General features: G+C 36.8%; 1 protein-coding gene across 1 annotated transcript in view; it reads left to right on the plus strand.

Moving 5' to 3' along the window:
- Nucleotides 1-1,253: 1,253 nt before the first annotated feature.
- Nucleotides 1,254-17,536, plus strand: part of LOC124119043 — a 35,324-nt gene continuing 19,041 nt past the window's right edge. The window contains exons 1-3 of the mRNA XM_048393703.1: nucleotides 1,254-1,352; nucleotides 11,382-12,510; nucleotides 14,625-14,683. Of these exons, the coding sequence (XP_048249660.1) occupies nucleotides 11,400-12,510; nucleotides 14,625-14,683 (1,170 nt within the window). The 5' untranslated portion in view covers nucleotides 1,254-1,352; nucleotides 11,382-11,399. The remainder of the gene's footprint in view (nucleotides 1,353-11,381; nucleotides 12,511-14,624; nucleotides 14,684-17,536) is intronic.

Consider the following 17,536-nt stretch of genomic DNA (forward strand, 5'->3'; position numbering starts at 1 on the left):
ACCACTGACAAAAGTGTATCTATTTACAATAGGATTTATACTGACAACTAAATCATGTTAATGTCTTTCGGTGAACTCTTTCTATATGAGGCTCAGAACGTATCAAACAGCACTCGTATTTTCATATTCTCTTTGTACTTGTGGCTGTCAAAGTACACGCATTAAGGTAATCTTATAATATGATGTCAAAGACTAATACCAAGTCGTGAAATGAGTTAACATTCTTGATAAGCTCACTCCCTTTCTATAACCATGAGTGAGTGAGTGTGCTTCGCTGCAGTCAGCAATATACCAGATGTATCCCGGCTGCATGTTCTGTCGCAAACCATACAAGAATTAACGCAAATTAAGTTTTGATACTCGCATAAACTTTACAACACTTATGTCCATCTCTAATTACATAACCAACTTGACAAGACAGGATGGGCAACTGGAGCGACCGAGGTTCGATTCGATCTCAAGACCAAAAAGACTTAGGCATTTGTCTAAACCGAAGGTTTTAATCTAAATAAATTTGTTTTATGGAAAATGGAAAGGATATGATTCAAAGATAATTTATATGACAGTCTCAACAATTTAAGCTATAGTTTTTTTTATGCTAACTGATGCTTCTATTTCAAATTGATCACAAACGTTGTATGCTAATTTCAACTATTTAGATATGATGTTGTCTAGGACAACTCTATACTCTCTGTGTTGTACTGATCGATACCATTATTGTTTTGTATGTCGACCCCGTTTCACTAAAAAATACAATATATAAGTTTTCACAAAGGTTGGATGAATCTCACCATTTACAACCTCTACATACAACGGCCTCATCGCAAGTGATATACGATTGAAACATGAAAAACATCAACGGTAAGATATTTAATCTTAATATAGGACAGAACGTGATTATATAGAAATGTAGAAGTATATAAACACCATTGTCAAATTTTAAATTAATGTGTTCTAAAATACATTACGCGTATGTAAATAAATTACGCATATATTTATTATAAGTGCCAGTTTTCATTTGCATCTTACAGTCTCTCGAAAATGTAATAACCTCTGACAGAATAAAACTACCAAATCTAACGTAAATTTCAATTTATTATCGTTGAAGTTGTCGTTTACTGAAGTGAGGTGAGGTGAAATGGGATTAACGTCGTGTCGCATTCAGTGATTGACTCGTATAAATTTTCTTATGTGTGTCGGTGTGAGAGGCTACTTTAATACATGCGTTATCTCCTGTCACGTGTCACCTGGGTTATCAACACCTTATTCAGGGCGTATTTTCATCCAGCTCGTCTGGTGGTGTCGCGCCGGTAAAAGAGACTCTCTCCATGCGCAGGGTGTGTGCCAGTTAGGTAAGTGTGTGAAACGAACTGGGATACTAATTGTGACACGCAAAATACAACACGTAAATAAGTGCACATCGCAACATCGTGACACAGTTTGGTATTACCTGACAAGCACTCAGTAAATGAGTATTATATACAATTCGGGTGTGTTTTGCTGTAAATAGTTACACGTACAGCCATGTCTCCAAATCTTAATCACTTCGTGAATTGAATTCTACGAAGGTAAGTCCTCTGGTTGCAGTCCCGATCGATGACTCATCAATTAACTAAACCGAAAGTAGGAAGTCATGTGAGCCCTTATCAGGTGTGTTTTGATAATGTGACTACATTTAGTGGAACGAACATGACAATCAAGCAGATTAAATGGGTATTTGTGTGCAGTATTGCCAACCACGTCAGTGCTCATACGTGTGTTAATGCCAAGATCCTATGGGGAGCAGGTCAAAACTACCTCATGTGAGAACGGCGTCACATGGTAAAGTCACAGGGTGCAGGCTAAAACGGCCACAGAAAAATGGAAAAACGGCCACAATCTATAGTCATATCGGCCACCACAAAAAGTCATAACGGCTACAGCAAAAAAATCAAAATGGTCTTATTTGGGTCAGAGTTTATTTATAATTTCACATCAAATTGGTACACTGGTCAGAGCAGATCAAAGTAAATTGTTGAGATCGGTTACAACAATAAGGGAACTCTACTGGAAGAGATTAAATTGTAATAACAGCCTCTAACATGTACACTGTACACACCCTAGCAAACACACTGACATCAATCTGGGCCAAAGTTGCAATTGGTTGAATGTTGGCATGCTGATATTAGGCCAACATAGAGCCAACATTGTATATTAACTTCTATAATTGTATATCTATATTTATAATATTATATCTATATTTTATTTAATGATACTTTTAAAACTTACAAACTACCAGCTATGTTAGGTCTTTGAAAGGCATTTAGAAGTGATACACATAAGGAAGTGAATAAATGAATGTCAACTTCTGTCTTACTGTTAAAGGTAGACTTGTTATATCTGTCTTTCTGTTTAAGGTAGGCTTGTTAAATCTGTCTTACTGTTTAAGGTGGGCTTGTTATATCTGTCTTATTGTTTAAGGTGGGCTTTTTATATCCGTCTTATTGTTTAAGGTGGGCTTGTTATATCCGTCTTACTGTTTAAGGTGGGCTTGTTATATCTGTCTTACTGTTTAAGGTGGGTTTGTTATATCTGTCTTATTGTTAAAGGTGGGCTTGTTATATCTGTCTTACTGTTTAAGGTGGGCTTGTTATATCTGTCTTATTGTTTAAGGCGGGCTTGTTATATCTGCCTTACTGTTTAAGGCGCGCTTGTTATATCTGTCTTATTGTTTAAGGTGGGCTTGTTATATCCATGTTATTGTTAAAGGTAGGCTTGTTATTTCCGTCTTTCTGATTAAGGTGGGCTTGTTATATCTGTCTTATTGTTTAAGGTGGGCTTGTTATATCTGCCTTACTGTTTAAGGCGCGCTTGGACAGCCTCCGTGGTCTAGTGGTAGAGCGTCCGCCCGGAGAGCGGAAGGTCCGGGGTTCGATCCCCGGCCGCGTCATACCAAAAGACGTTAAAAGATGGTACTTGTTGTTACCCTGTCAGGCGCTCGGCATTAAGGGGCTAAAACAAGGACTGGTCGGCTCGGAGTCAGTATACTGTGTCTGAGTGGGGTATTCATGTTAAACTGCGGCATGGTATCTCAGTGGGCTAGCACTATAAATCGGCATCAGTCCGGTCTAGTTCAAGCAGCCACACACACACACACACGTGCATGCACGTCGCTATATAAGTGCAATAATCTTGGACGCGACGTTAAACCCAATTTCACCTCACCTCACCTAAGGCGCGCTTGTTATATCTGTCTTATTGTTTAAGGTGGGCTTGTTATATCCGTCTTGCTGTTTAAGGTGGGCTTGTTATATCCATCTTATTGTTTAAGGTAGTCTTGTTATATCCGTCTTTCTGATTAAGGTTGGCTTGTTATATCTGTCTTATTGTTTAAGGTAGGCTTGTTATATCCGTCTTTCTGATTAAGGTGGGCTTGTTATATCCATCTTATTGTTTAAGGTAGGCTTGTTATATCCGACTTTCTGTTTAAGGTGGGCTTGTTATATCCATCTTATTGTTTAAGGTAGGCTTGTTATATCTGTCTTACTGTTTAAGGTGGGTTTGTTATATCTGTCTTGTTGTTTAAGGTGGGCTTGTTATATCTGTCTAACTGTTTAAGGCGGGCTTGTTATATCTGCCTTACTGTTTAAGGTGGGCTTGTTATATCTGTCTTATTGTTTAAGGTGGGCTTATAATATCCGTCTTTCTGAGTGTTTAAGGTGGGCTTGTTATATTCATCTTATTGCTTAAGGCGCGCTTGTTATATCTGTCTTACTGTTTAAGGTGGGCTTGTTATATCTGTCTTACTGTTTAAGGTGGGCTTGTTATATCTGGCTTACTGTTTAAGGTAGGCTTGTTAAATCTGTCTTACTGTTTAAGGTGGGCTTGTTATATATGTCTTATTGTTTAAGGTTGGCTTTTTATGTCCGTCTTACTGTTTAAGGTGTGCTTGTTATATCTGTCTTATTGTTTAAGGTGGGCTTGTTATATCTGTCTTATTGTTTAAGGCGGGCTTGTTATATCTGCCTTACTGTTTAAGGTGTGCTTGTTATATCTGTCTTATTGTTTAAGGTGGGCTTGTTATATCGTCTTTCTGTTTAAGGTGGGCTTGTTATATCCATTTTATTGCTTAAGGTAGGCTTGTTATATCTGTCTTACTGTTTAAGGTGGGCTTGTTATATGTGTCTTTCTGTTTAAGGTGGGCTTGTTATATCCACCTTATTGTTTAAGGTGGGCTTGTTATATCTGTCTTACTGTTTAAGGTAGGCTTGTTACATCTGTCATACTGTTTAAGGTGGGCTTGTTATATCTGACTTACTGTTTAAGGTAGGCTTGTTATATCTGTCTTACTGTTTAAGGTGGGCTTGTTATATCTGTCTTACTGTTTAAGGTGGGCTTGTTATATCTGTCTTACTGTTTAAGGCGGGCTTGTTATATCTGTCTTACTGTTTAAGGTGGGCTTGTTATATCTGTCTTATTATTTAAGGGTGGTTTGTTATATCCGTCTTATTGTTTTAAGGTAGGCTTGTTATATCCGCCTTATTCTTTAAGGTGGGCTTGTTATATCTGTCTTACTATTTAAGGTAGGCTTGTTATATCCGTCTTTCTGTTTAAGGTGGGCTTGTTATATCCATCTTATTGTTTAAGTTAGGCGTGTTATATCTGTCTTACTGTTTAAGGTGGGTTTGTTATATCTGTCTTATTGTGTAAGGTGGGCTTGTTATATCTTTCTTATTGTTAAAGGTGGGTCTGTTATATCCGTCTTATTGTTTTAAGGGGCACTGATCTAACGCACTTCCCCGGGACTGGTTGTTGCCTTTGTTATTGTTTTTCCCCAGTGAGTACCCGGATGTATAGCATAAATCTAGACTAGTTCGCGACCTCTGCTGCGCCCTTCGTAAGCGTATTAGTCACTTTTATGGATACCGGTAGTAACAAGGGCGTATGGTCACATTGATCAACAAGATGAAATACAGTTTTCGAGATAATAAGGAAATGTAGGTATCTTTGTGTGTAGCATCGGTAATGTTGACGAAGTTTTGATAAGTCACTTGCTTGGTAATTTTGCGATTTTAGTTTACACTATTTTGACTTGCAACATAAAGTAAATGTTTCACCTGAGCATTGCTTTTTTATAGTGTGTATAATATTTTACTGTCAAAATGTGTAACATATTTATTAAACGTCTAAATATTCAGTTATTTTACAAATTGACTGAAAACATTTCCATCTCTATTAGAATGATAACGAATTCCAAATATTTTGATGTTTAATGTCATCACCAAGAGACTGAAAATGTTACGTTGAAAAGTACATTTCTATGTTGTTTGGCTTCTAATCCTACATAATGACCTGTTGTGATGTTTGTAGGCCCTTTTGATAGTCTTAATCAATCTGGACAGATTTTTTAGTCAAAATGACTGAAATATTTACACATTTTATAAATTGCCTGAGAGAATCACATTTTAAAAATTGACGGTAATATATACACGCTTACAAAGAAAAAGACCTGTGAAAACAACGTCTATCGCGCATTGAAGAATTTTCCAACCAAGACGTAGAGAAACAACAACGAATTATCGGTTCAAATGAAGGAAAACAAAATGCAAATACCATAATTACAACCTACCAAATTTATGTGTATAAATTTTAGGCAGCTTCCTTGTTCGAGGAATGTATCCGTGAATATGCACACAAAGGAACAATATCCCACTCGTCTGCAGCTGTACAAAGAAACTTATTGATGTCACGTGTCTCTGTAACAATCAAATATTTTAAAAGATATAATATTTATATCGTTTCGGGATATTATGACCCGTGTTCGTTTCTCAACTGATCACTTGGATTGTTTCAGGTGTTTCACATAGGTGTCAAGTCTCAAGGGTCGGCTGTGAAAGCACACGTGACAACTATTTTCATAACGTCCACGGGGTTCCTAAAAAATCCATTGAGTGATAGATAACAATGAGCAATCAATCAACGTATTATCAGTTAACCCTTTGAACAAAGTATGTTGTTTTTACATCGGCACTTCACGCCATGATATGAGTGTATTCCCTTTGTTTGAGTAAACCTAGACATGTAAACACTCACTTTTGACATATCCACTGTGCAAGATAACAGTGATTAATCAATCAACGTATTTTTTGTTAATCCTTTGATGACTAGGAACGATCCGTTGATTTACAAAAAAAAGTAAATCAACTGATCATTCATCTCTTGCTGGGCTGTCACGTGCATATTACATAACACACATTTCACCTCACTTCAAACCTGGATTTAGATTGAATAATTACCCCAGACACAATAAATGCCAAATGGGAACCTTTGTCAGGTAATCTAAGTGGTGCTACCACTAATTGTACCTGTAATAAATTCATTAACTGAGCATCAAGTGAATGACGACAAATACATGTACACAAGTGTAGGGTTATTCGAGAAAACGTGGATGACAACAAGGGAGTACTAATCGTATTATCGACGCAATCCGAAATCCGAACATGCTTTCACTGCATGGATACTTTTTTTAGTATTAAACTATAACCATCTCGGGTATTTCCAAATGACGACATCCGATGAGCTCCGCCGTTCTTTTTGTCTGTTTGTTTAGGCTGAAGAAATTAATTAGCATGCGCCCTTTGTCGAAATCTTTATAGATCACAGTTAACCAATCAGTGTTTATGCAAAAATGCGTAAAACAAATATTGCCTCCAGCCTCCAAGTTTATTTAACTGTCCTTGCAGACCGTAGCCCAGTCTCTGGTCACGCTCAGTTGCGTTGCGTATCATCCGGGTACTCACGGGGGAAAAAATAATAACAAAGGCAACAACCAGTCCGGGAATTGCGTTAGATCAGTGCCCCTTTAAGGTAGGCTTGTTATATCCACCTTATTTTTTAAGGTGGGCTTGTTATATCTGTCTTACTGTTTAAGGTAGGCTTCTTACATGTATATACACTTTATTCAGATGTATTGTAGGCCATAGGCCCATGATACAATGGTTACAGTGTGGTAATGGGAGTTGGAGATCCCAACAGACTTTGCCTTAGATTCATAGCTTTTAGAATATACATGGCTAGTTTCTTAACAGTAAATGGGTTAGTGGATGACATTAAAATATTGTACTTATGTCTTGTCGGGAACTCATTATAATGCAAGGATATATATTCTGACCTCAAAGCTTGATAACAATCACAAATTAAAATGATACTCATCTTCGATATAACCATGTTTACAAACAGTACAAACTCTTTCTTCTCTAGGTTCCTTATTATGTCTACCTGATTCAATTCTTAGATGATGAGAACTACATCTGAAACGTGCCATAATACTTCTAAATTTATCACATGATAGCCTTGTAATATACATTTCAACACCAAATGTTTGCTTATACAAAGAATAATAATATGATTTCGAACTTTCACGTATAGCTGAATGCCAGTCTTGATGGTACGATAATTTTAGCCTCACAAAAAAATCCTTTATGAACAAAGGTATATTTGCAACACACTGTTGATCCCATATAAAACCAAATCCTGCTGACACAATTATGTGTCTAATTTTGGAAACCCAGTTTACCTTACCATTACTTACAGCTTGCAGTTGCATATTATAGCATTTCTTTACATATCTAGATTCTGGCATTTTCAAAATTTTGCACCAATATTTAACAACTCTTTTATAAGCATAAATGTATAGAGGATATCGGCCACATCCACCTCTTATAATGTGATTTGAGGTGGAGACCTTAACACCTAAAAAGTGCTTATAAGCCATCATGTGAATACTTTCAATATAATTACAAATTTCAGGACTCAGACCCCATATTTCCGCTCTACATAGCAAAATTGGGCTAATTTTGGTATCAAATATTTTAAAAAATAAATCAAAGGGTATGGGCTTAAAGTTGGACAGAGATTTCAGTATGCCACATAGTACTTTCTTAGCTTGTAGTGCTGCAACCTTAACATGTTTACCCCATGAAAAAGTTCTTGTAAAAGATAAACCTAAATATTTGTACGAGGTTACACACTCAAGACTGAAGCCATCAAAGTTCCATTTCTCATACTTTGATAAAACACCACCTTTTTTAAAAAAATGACTTTAGTTTTTTCCAGATTAACACACAAATGGTAGGTATCACAAAAATATTTTAACGTATCAATACGTTTCTGAAGACCATATACAGTGTCAGAAAGCAAAACAACATCATCTGCAAATAATAACAAAAATAGTTGAATAAGTTCAGGATGAAGCTGTATGCCTGTTGAACAAGAAAATTCTATATCCTTTGCCAACTCATTTATAAGCATAGAAAATAATAATGGACTTAAGACGCATCCCTGCCTTAAGCCAAGAGGACAATGAAATTCTTCAGAGAAAATATTATTTGACCTTACACTAGCCTTAACACACTTATATATAGACTTTAAAGAAAGTAAAAACTTGGTGGATACACCCTGCTGCATTAATACAGACCACAATTTAGACCGATCAACAAGGTCAAAAGCCTTTTTAAAATCTACAAATAATGCATAAATTTTGCCATGCTTTTTTGCTAAATAACGCTGAATGACTGCTTGTAAAATATAAATGTTGTCTATTGTACTGTATTCTTTCCGAAAACCAGCTTGGGATTCCACAATTTTATCATATGCACTGGACCAAAAGGATAGCCTGTTATTTAAAATTGAAGTATAAAGTTTACTAAATACACTAAATAAAGTTATTCCTCTATAATTATTGGGTAGGGAGGTATCACCTTTCTTATGTAATGGAATTATTATGCCAGTACACCAAGATTGTGGAAAGCTACCTGAGTCAAAAATAATATTAAAGACAAGTTCAATATATGGTACTAAAATATCCTGAGCAGCCACAAAGAACTCTGGTATTATATGATCCAACCCTGCAGACTTTGAACATTTAAGCTGTGAAATTGCTTTTAATATTTCCTCTCGGGAGATAGGTGAATCTAAAATATTCTTAGAGACATCATCAGTTAAGGTATTTCCACATGGTTTAACAACGTCATCAAAACACTCATTGTCAACTTCACCAGCATCTTCATGTGAGTCTGTCGAATAAACAGAACTATTAAACAAATCATTAAAATGCTCATACCACATAATTGAAGATGTAGGTGATATATTATTACTAGATGATAAACAATCTCTCAATATTCTCCAAAAATCTTTAGCATTATTAATATGTGACAATAATTTAACTCTAATCTTCTCAGCATAAAGTCTCTTTTTGTTCCTAAGAATAGTTGTGTACAGATTACGGGCTGTAATAAAGTTCTGAAGAGATATATTGTCCCTGAGTTTTCTGAATACTTTCAAAAGTCTATCTCTTTCCATCCTGGAGTAAACACATTCCTTATCATACCAAGGTTGTGACTTCGGTTTTATGGCCAGATCCCTTTTCATACAGTCAGCTGCGGAGCATATAGCTGTGGTAAGTTTGTCTATAGCTGCATCAATATCAGTCATAGCTACGTCAGAGCATGACATTAACATATTTAAAATACCTGGTGTCATAAGGTTGTCCCTAAAATCAGACAGCTTGTCAGTGTCCCACATATATTTATAACTGGCACTTGCACCAGCCCGTGCTTCTTGCCTCTCTGCGTGTGCTGCCGACTGAACACGTGATTGAAATGAACATGAGACCGGTAAGTGGGGGGATTCCCCTCTCGAGACAATATTAAAGCTATCACACAACGAAAACAGGTTGCTGGAAGCAATAATATAGTCAATCACACTTGTTCCTGTGGAACTGATATAGGTAAAATCACCTGTACCGGCATCACGACCCACTCTTCCATTTAATATATTCAGATTCAAAGTAGGCTTGTTATATCCGTCTTATTGTTTAAGGTGGGCTTGTTATATCTGTCTTATTGTTTAAGAGAACAAGCTCATAACCTAGATCTCTGTTCTGTGTGCAAATCCTTAAAGTGGATTAAAATATGTTATTGTCATAAGCTATACGTGATTGAAAACACATATCTGATGGATTTAATAATGCTTTTGTAGATATATAATATCCCCTGAAAATGCAGTAATGCCGTGGCCATTCTGAGTTATTTAAAGTGGCTGTTCGGACCTTTTTGTTTATGGCCGTTAGGACTTTTCTTTGTGGCTATTTTGACGACGGTTTTGTGGCTATTTTTACTTTTCGAGGGGGTCTTGATTATTTAGTTTTCAGGCCATTCTGACATGAGACTGTTTAGACTACATCTCCCATCCTGTGTACAAGTTGGTTAGGAGCTTACAGGGTGCAGAGATGACCTTAAATCATTAGTCATGGTACAACACATTTTCAGATCATTTAAGAACTGGCTTCAATCTGTTTTTGCGTTTATGGATATCTTCTGTAAACAATCATTTCAGACCCCTGACACACAAATTAGACCTTCAATGACAAATCTGTCAAAACAAATTTAAACAAACAGTGTTAAACTGCCCTTAAGTAATATATCTGTCAGTGAATTTTGATGCGATCAGTAAATTGTCAGATTTATTTATATTTCTGGACATTCTTGGTGGGACTTCTTGGTCACTTCGAGAAGGAAACTGGGGACTGTCTTTCATTCAATTATAAACATGTTTACAGTTGTAGCTCCTGCTATTTTAAAGTGGATTTAGAAAGCTTGGTGATCAATGCTTGCATGAAACATAGCAATCGACCCATTCTCCCCCTAAGACAGATGGAGTGAGTGAGTATGGTTTTATGCCGCTTTTAGCGGGGGACACCTGAATATGGGCTTCACACATTGTACCCGTGTGGGGAATCGAACCCGGGTCTTGGGCGTGACCAGTCAATGCTTTAACCTCTCGGCTACCCCTCCGCCCCTAAGACAGATGGAACACATTCTTTTATTGAATGACTTTTACCCTGTGAGAGAGTATTTTAAGATCGCGTGACTTCAACAAACATGTCTTCAACTTACACAGAGTATCGATGGGTTTAATTTGGGATGATTTTGATAAATAGACATAAGTGGACATGGACACTGTATGAAAGCATAATATATTTGTATAGGATTTTAAAAGAAAATTCCAATGAGGTAGGTGTACAGCCAGGATTTGTCACTTTTTGTGGCAATGGTTGTGACGTCACTATGGTCCTTTTAGCATTGAATCTATTAATAACCTGTGTGAAAGCGAGGCTTGTTTTCATCTATGAGTGGTATCATGGGATGGGCTCACACACTGATCATCAAATATATTCAGAAAAAATAAGAAAACTATCTGTGGTCATCTACGCTATTATTAGAATTCAAGTTCTGCACTTTTCATCACCTGATGGCATTCTATAGAAAGAAATACTTATCCAAATGTTTCATAAGCATGTCATTTCATTTCATTTCATATAATTTCTTTGCTTATTCCTCTAGGTGCAGTTCCTGTGCAGAATGTCCGAACCACAAGATAAAGTTGACGTAGGTAGCTTGAAAGACACATTCCTGGAGTGTCCAGTGTGTGGGGAACATTTCAACCAGACAGACCGTCGTCCTCGTCTCCTCCACTCCTGCTTCCATGCCTTCTGTACACAGTGTCTACAGCAGCTTCTAAAAAAGGAGGGAAGAGGCAAAATCACATGTCCTCTTTGTCGTACGGTTGAAAAAGTAACCGGAAATGCTGAAACACTAGAAGTGGATAGTCTCAGAGACAAACTGGTGGAGTTCCTGCAAATCAAGCACGATAAGAAGGTCCTCTGCAGTGAGTGTCTAGAGAAGACAGCGGCAGTGTCACGATGTGAAGAGTGTCAGAGCTATCTGTGTAAGGAATGTGACTTTGTTCACAGACGTCACCGGGTTAGCAGAGACCACTCGATACTTTCTTTAAATGATGTTTTGAAACAACCAATACAAAGTTTTGGAAAACGTCATTTTTGCCCCAACCATCCCAAACATCATCTCGAGTTCTACTGTGCAACAGAGGAGAAACTATGTTGTGTTTTCTGTATAGTGTTAGACCACAGGGATCATGAGCTACAAAAACTAGAGGAAGCTGCCGCAACAAGGAAAGAAGAATTAGACACAAAGATTAAGCAGGTTCATGCTCATGTAAATCGTCTGAGAGAGGAAAGGAAAGATGGAACTCAAGAGCTAAAATGTATTGAAGAAGCTAAGGCAAGGTCTATTTTGGATATCAACAGAATATTTGATGACCTGAAACAGAGTTTGGACAAACGTAAACATGAACTGATTGAAAATGTACAGCGAAACAGTAGCAGTCTGTCTTCGGTTATCAACAAGACGATGGCATCTCATGAACAAACTCTGGCTATGATTGAGTCTACAGACACATATTTTGCACAAGCTAAGCAGGAAGCTGATGCTGTGGAGATGTTGGAAATATATCCATCAATCAAGAGAAGCATTGATAGTTTATCAGTTCAATGTCAGAGTTCCAAAACAAGAGGCAATGAAGATGTATACAACCTACAGTTCAAGCCAACGAAGTATGAAAATGTACTGTGTTTGATAAGAGAATTTGGAACATTTACTAAACTGCCCCAAAGTAAGTTTGTTCTTTTGAAATTTCTTTTTGATTTCTGTCGACTCCAATTCAGTGACAAATCAACACACAGACCCACACGTATCTGCCTGTGTGGTCCCAAATGCACAAAATAATCCTAGCACCACAGTTATTGTAATGTTTGTGAAATTTGAAGATCGCAACCTTAGGATTTAGCTAAAATATATAACCATTCGTTTGAATGCTACAGTTGACCCTACAACTCCTAATATGCACAGCTGATTAGTGCGTACATAACGATCGCCCATCAGAGGACTGAGACCTTCAATAGGTTACCTTAAGAGTCACGATTTAGAAAAAAAACTTCATTCATTGTGTTTCATTTCATTGTGTTGTGTAAACAAAACAATCATGACAGTCATCGTTAACCAACATTGCATGACGATAAACATTTCCTTTGAAACATAATATTAATGATATCCTTTTTTCCTTAATGTAACTGTAAGGCTGTTGCTATTTTCACAATACTGAAATCTAACAATTGTATTTTGAAGCGTGTTTAAATGAAACTAATATAATTTACGAATCCTACCTCTATTAATCCATTGGCATAAATCCTGTATTTTGGATGCAATCACACTAAACTTAACTTTCAAATTCTCAACATAAGTCTATGTCAACAATACACTAATTAATTGTGTCCGTAATAGCACCAATGGCCTACAGCTCAATCGTGTGTAAAGGCGGGAATATCCTCGCTTCTTTCCTGTGTGTGCTGGCGTCAACAAAGTCCGATGTGGTGTTCTCCTCTAGCACTTAGTTATAGTCACACTATTCTAGTCTGTTTCAGTAAATAGTTACTTTCGTTTGCTAAAACTAATAGTAGTCTTGTTGGCTGTTTATGATACGTGAGTCTTCAGTGGGTGTTGGTGTTTCGTGTGACTCTTCAATGATGGCGTCATCTCCCTCTCCGTCGGCGTGTCATAAGTGTGGCCGCTTTATAGTTTCCGGCGACTCAATGTACCCTGTAGGCAATGTAAATATGTTACCTGCACTGAGGAAAGTCGTTGCGCTTTTCTAAGCTCATTGAGTCTTTCACCAAGGCCAAGAGGGAAGATGCGGCCAAGCAAAAAACATAGGTGATATCATGTCTCATCCTGACATGTTACTTAAGCCACTGCCTGATCAACTGACTGCCCCTAAGGCGTATGTACCGCCGGTACTGTCTGCCGTCATCCACGTCGGTCTGTTGCAGCAACTGTTTGCTCATATAACTTCAGATTATTAGGAATAAAAAATTGATTATCGTTTCATATTAAACATGGAGCGAGGTATGAAGATTATGGAGATTACTTCTAAAATTCACATTGCTAATACATCTTTTATTTTTTAAGGATGTTACAACAGGAAAAATATAAATCTTGAGTTTGTATTATTAAATTTGTAATATTTTGAAATTGTGACGGATACTTGATAACGTGATAATCAAATGTAAGTAAATTGTTTTTTCAATAGATCTTTGTATAGTGTGTCGTCTGTATAGTCCAGCGAGAGCCATCTGGTTACAATTAATCACATGCATTCAATCGCCGACTTGCCTGACCCGGGCAGTGGAATGCCCGACTGCAAAGTTCAAAGCTTTCTACTTTTGAGCAAAGTGTTTACTTTGTTCCATATTGTAAACATTTGATATGCTATTTTAAGTATTCTGATTTCCGAATTGTGGTGTCATCTTTGGTAGTGAAAACATGTGAAGTATTAATGAAGCTTCATTGGACTCATTGGACTCATTATTTCTGAGGAGAACAAGATTATATTGGACTCATTATTTCTGAGGAGAACAAGATTATGACAGGTACCGGTCAAACAGGCATTAGCTGACATAACGTTTAGTCAGGTGAGCCAAAAGTAATAAATTTGTGTCACTCATGCCAAACATTTATTTCCTTATAATTCCGTAAGTTGCCTATGTTGCACAACAGGGATTGTAACTATTTATTTGATACACAAGAGGATTCATGTAATAACAGACAATAATGTCTATAAGCCAAAACCACTGAAAAATGACAGTTCAGTTTTGAGATGGCTAAGAGTACACATTGTTTCTTTTGTTGGTTTTAGAAAGCAACAATTTAACAACTCATTTTCTTTATCAGAAATCTTCACAGAAGATCAAGCACCAACGCATCTGGACAGCCAAACGGCGTTGCCTGAGGTAATCATATTTTAGACATGTTAAATTTATGCTTTCACATTTTTTTGTCTTCAATGAAAAGATTTATTTTAGTTACAATATCACACCTTTGGCTATTGTCGAGAAATATTGCTGTGAATCCTCTTTCAAGAAAATATATTTTCCCCGAAAATGCATGTCCATATGTAACTGGACTGAAGGAAAGGCTGAATTAGTATTGAAAATCATGAGTTTATTTACATACTTACGTAACACATTAATGAATTGAACAGATATTTGCAGATACAATCTGGCTTGAAAGAATATTTTGGGAACAAACAAGTGAAGAATCCTCACTTGCAAATACAAAACGCCATTGCAAGGGAATATCCAGTCTTAATTGGCTCATCATAGATTAATGCAACTGAGATTATTATGAAATTTGGGGAATTAAGTCTACAAGCAGAAACTTCGACCCAGTTCAAGTGAATATAAAACGTCAATGCAATGGAATAACCAGTCTTGATTTGATTATTCATTGAAAGATGCTACTGAGCTTATGATTAAACTCGGGGACTTTAGTCCACCAGCAGAAATATCGATCCCGACAAGACATCTAACAAATGTGGGTTCATCTTGTTATAATTAATTAAGATATCGGTTTGAGAATGTTTTGGTCAAGGTCCAAGGATTTTTCCACTAACTCGATGTACTAATGTATTCCTGTCATAGATACGTGGTCAACCGGATTTGGGAAGGTCACGTGTTGTCCCATGTGTCTGATAATGGTTCCACAGTCTTATAATGGTGCTTGGTGATACGTGGAAAAACTTGGTTAAAGCTGAAGATGATTCTCATGTTTGTAGTAGGTCGATGGCGTTGTTGCATTGGACTTCGGTCATTCGTGGCATGTTTTTTGCTGTTGGCTCGTTGTAAGATTGTGATGACATGCAAATGAAAACTCAACGTTTTCATAGCCCAACAAGTGATGTTGCAAGTGCTTGTCATATTGGTGTGTTTCGGTGCCAGACTCTCACATTGTTCTTTTTTTGCGATTTTTCTATCTTTTCACTATATTTCTGCAGTACCTCATTCTTTCCACACAAATCCATGCAGAAATGACCAATTCGTTTATGGTATTACATTTGTATGGATTTTGGCAACACTATATTAGATAATTACGATTTAACTACTTTTGCGGGGTCGTTTTTGCAGATTACATATAACATGGCCTTTTTAAAGGAATATTATGTATATTTTTCATTGTTGAAAAGTCACATAACATTTTCGCATGGAAATTCAATGACTTGCACGTGAAACAAAACTGCAACCTCACATCGTGTTAAGTTTTGTAACCCACTGTTTTCCTACTGAGCCACCAGGGCATTGTTCTATTTTACATGCCTAGACTTCAGATGTGTGCATGCTGCACATTTATCAAATTTCTTTCATACTGCCACCTACTGTTTTGTTAAACTATAAGGTATGCTGGTGTTTTCTTTTAATTTTCTGGTATTTCTTACATTTACACAGTTCATAAGTTGAATAAAATACTCCTCGGTTTTGGTTGAAGATGTAAAACCTCGAGCTCGGGAAAAGCCCTTGCTCATTTTCAACCTAAACCATGTGGTTTATGCTAAACATAACACTACATGCTGAGGTATCCTCCGAAAACAACTTCATGTCTTAAAGAACAAAGTTAATGGTCCAGTGGACAGATAATTCCCTGCCTGTTCCCTTTATCCCCGAATGTAGGAGACTTACAACATACAAATACAAAAACACTGAATAATTAAAATAGAGTTGTGTTTTCATGAGTCAGAAGATTTTTCTTTAAACATTTAAAAAAACATACATGTACATGATATGTAACACGTTTGAATGATCATTAAACTAAAAATGTTTGCAATGTGAGTAGCAAGTCAAGCAAGTTGTTGTTGCTTTAAGTGGGGTCTTTAGCCTTCTCAATAGTTTGCAAACCTCTTAGCCCTGCCTGCTGGATGTATGGAGTATATGCACTGAAAAGAGAGTCGGTGATTTCAACCAGAAGAGGCACTATAAAATGGGATAACTTAACCAAAAGCTCCTGACATTTTTAAAAACATGCACGTTAAGACCAAAACGAAAACAGAAAAGTTGTAAATTTTCTTGAACTTATACCTGCAATACATGATTGAATGTGGAATGCGTTTCATCTCACTAAACTGTTTTCAATAATCATATCTCCGATATCTTAAATTTAACTGAGCTAAAATTCATATATTGTTACTGGCAAACATCACGATGGTAAATTAATTTTTTTTATTTCCATTAGCGTTTGAAATTTTTACAAAGATTTAGTTGTTTTGGCGACTCTCCATTTTGAAGAAAGCTAAGACAAACAAAAGACAAAGTAACTACCTTCCTACCTGTTCATTGAAATGGTATCGCTAACAGATACCCTACTTTGCAGACATACGTCAATAAATTAAAATGATAATTCAACTTGAGTTTCTCTATATTTTTATTCTGCCATGCATATATTGATATTACAACTGACAACACACACCATCCAACATACCGATTTTTTCTGTCACATGCATTACTTCTCCATTCTGAAGCAATCTCAGCTACAACAATGTTGTTATCTTCTCTGTGAGTGAAAAGCAGAAATTCTCTCACCATCATGTGCAGCTGTCCAGGGGCCTTGCAGTTGAACTTTAGATTTTTTAGTACACAGCCTGCGGATGGTGTGGTTCTGTGACGACAGAGGGCGCTATCTACTTGAGGGAAGGATGGGAAGGATGTTGCAGCAGCATCGTGATGCAGAAGTCCTTCGTTCTACAGTGTTGACAATGGAGTTGACGGCAGTGGTATTTCTCTATGGGTGGTTGTTGGACAACAGGTTCTCATCAG

This window comes from Haliotis rufescens, unplaced genomic scaffold (assembly GCF_023055435.1).
Source record: "Haliotis rufescens isolate VD_foot unplaced genomic scaffold, xgHalRufe1.0.p SCAF_12, whole genome shotgun sequence".
Taxonomy (NCBI): domain Eukaryota; kingdom Metazoa; phylum Mollusca; class Gastropoda; order Lepetellida; family Haliotidae; genus Haliotis; species Haliotis rufescens.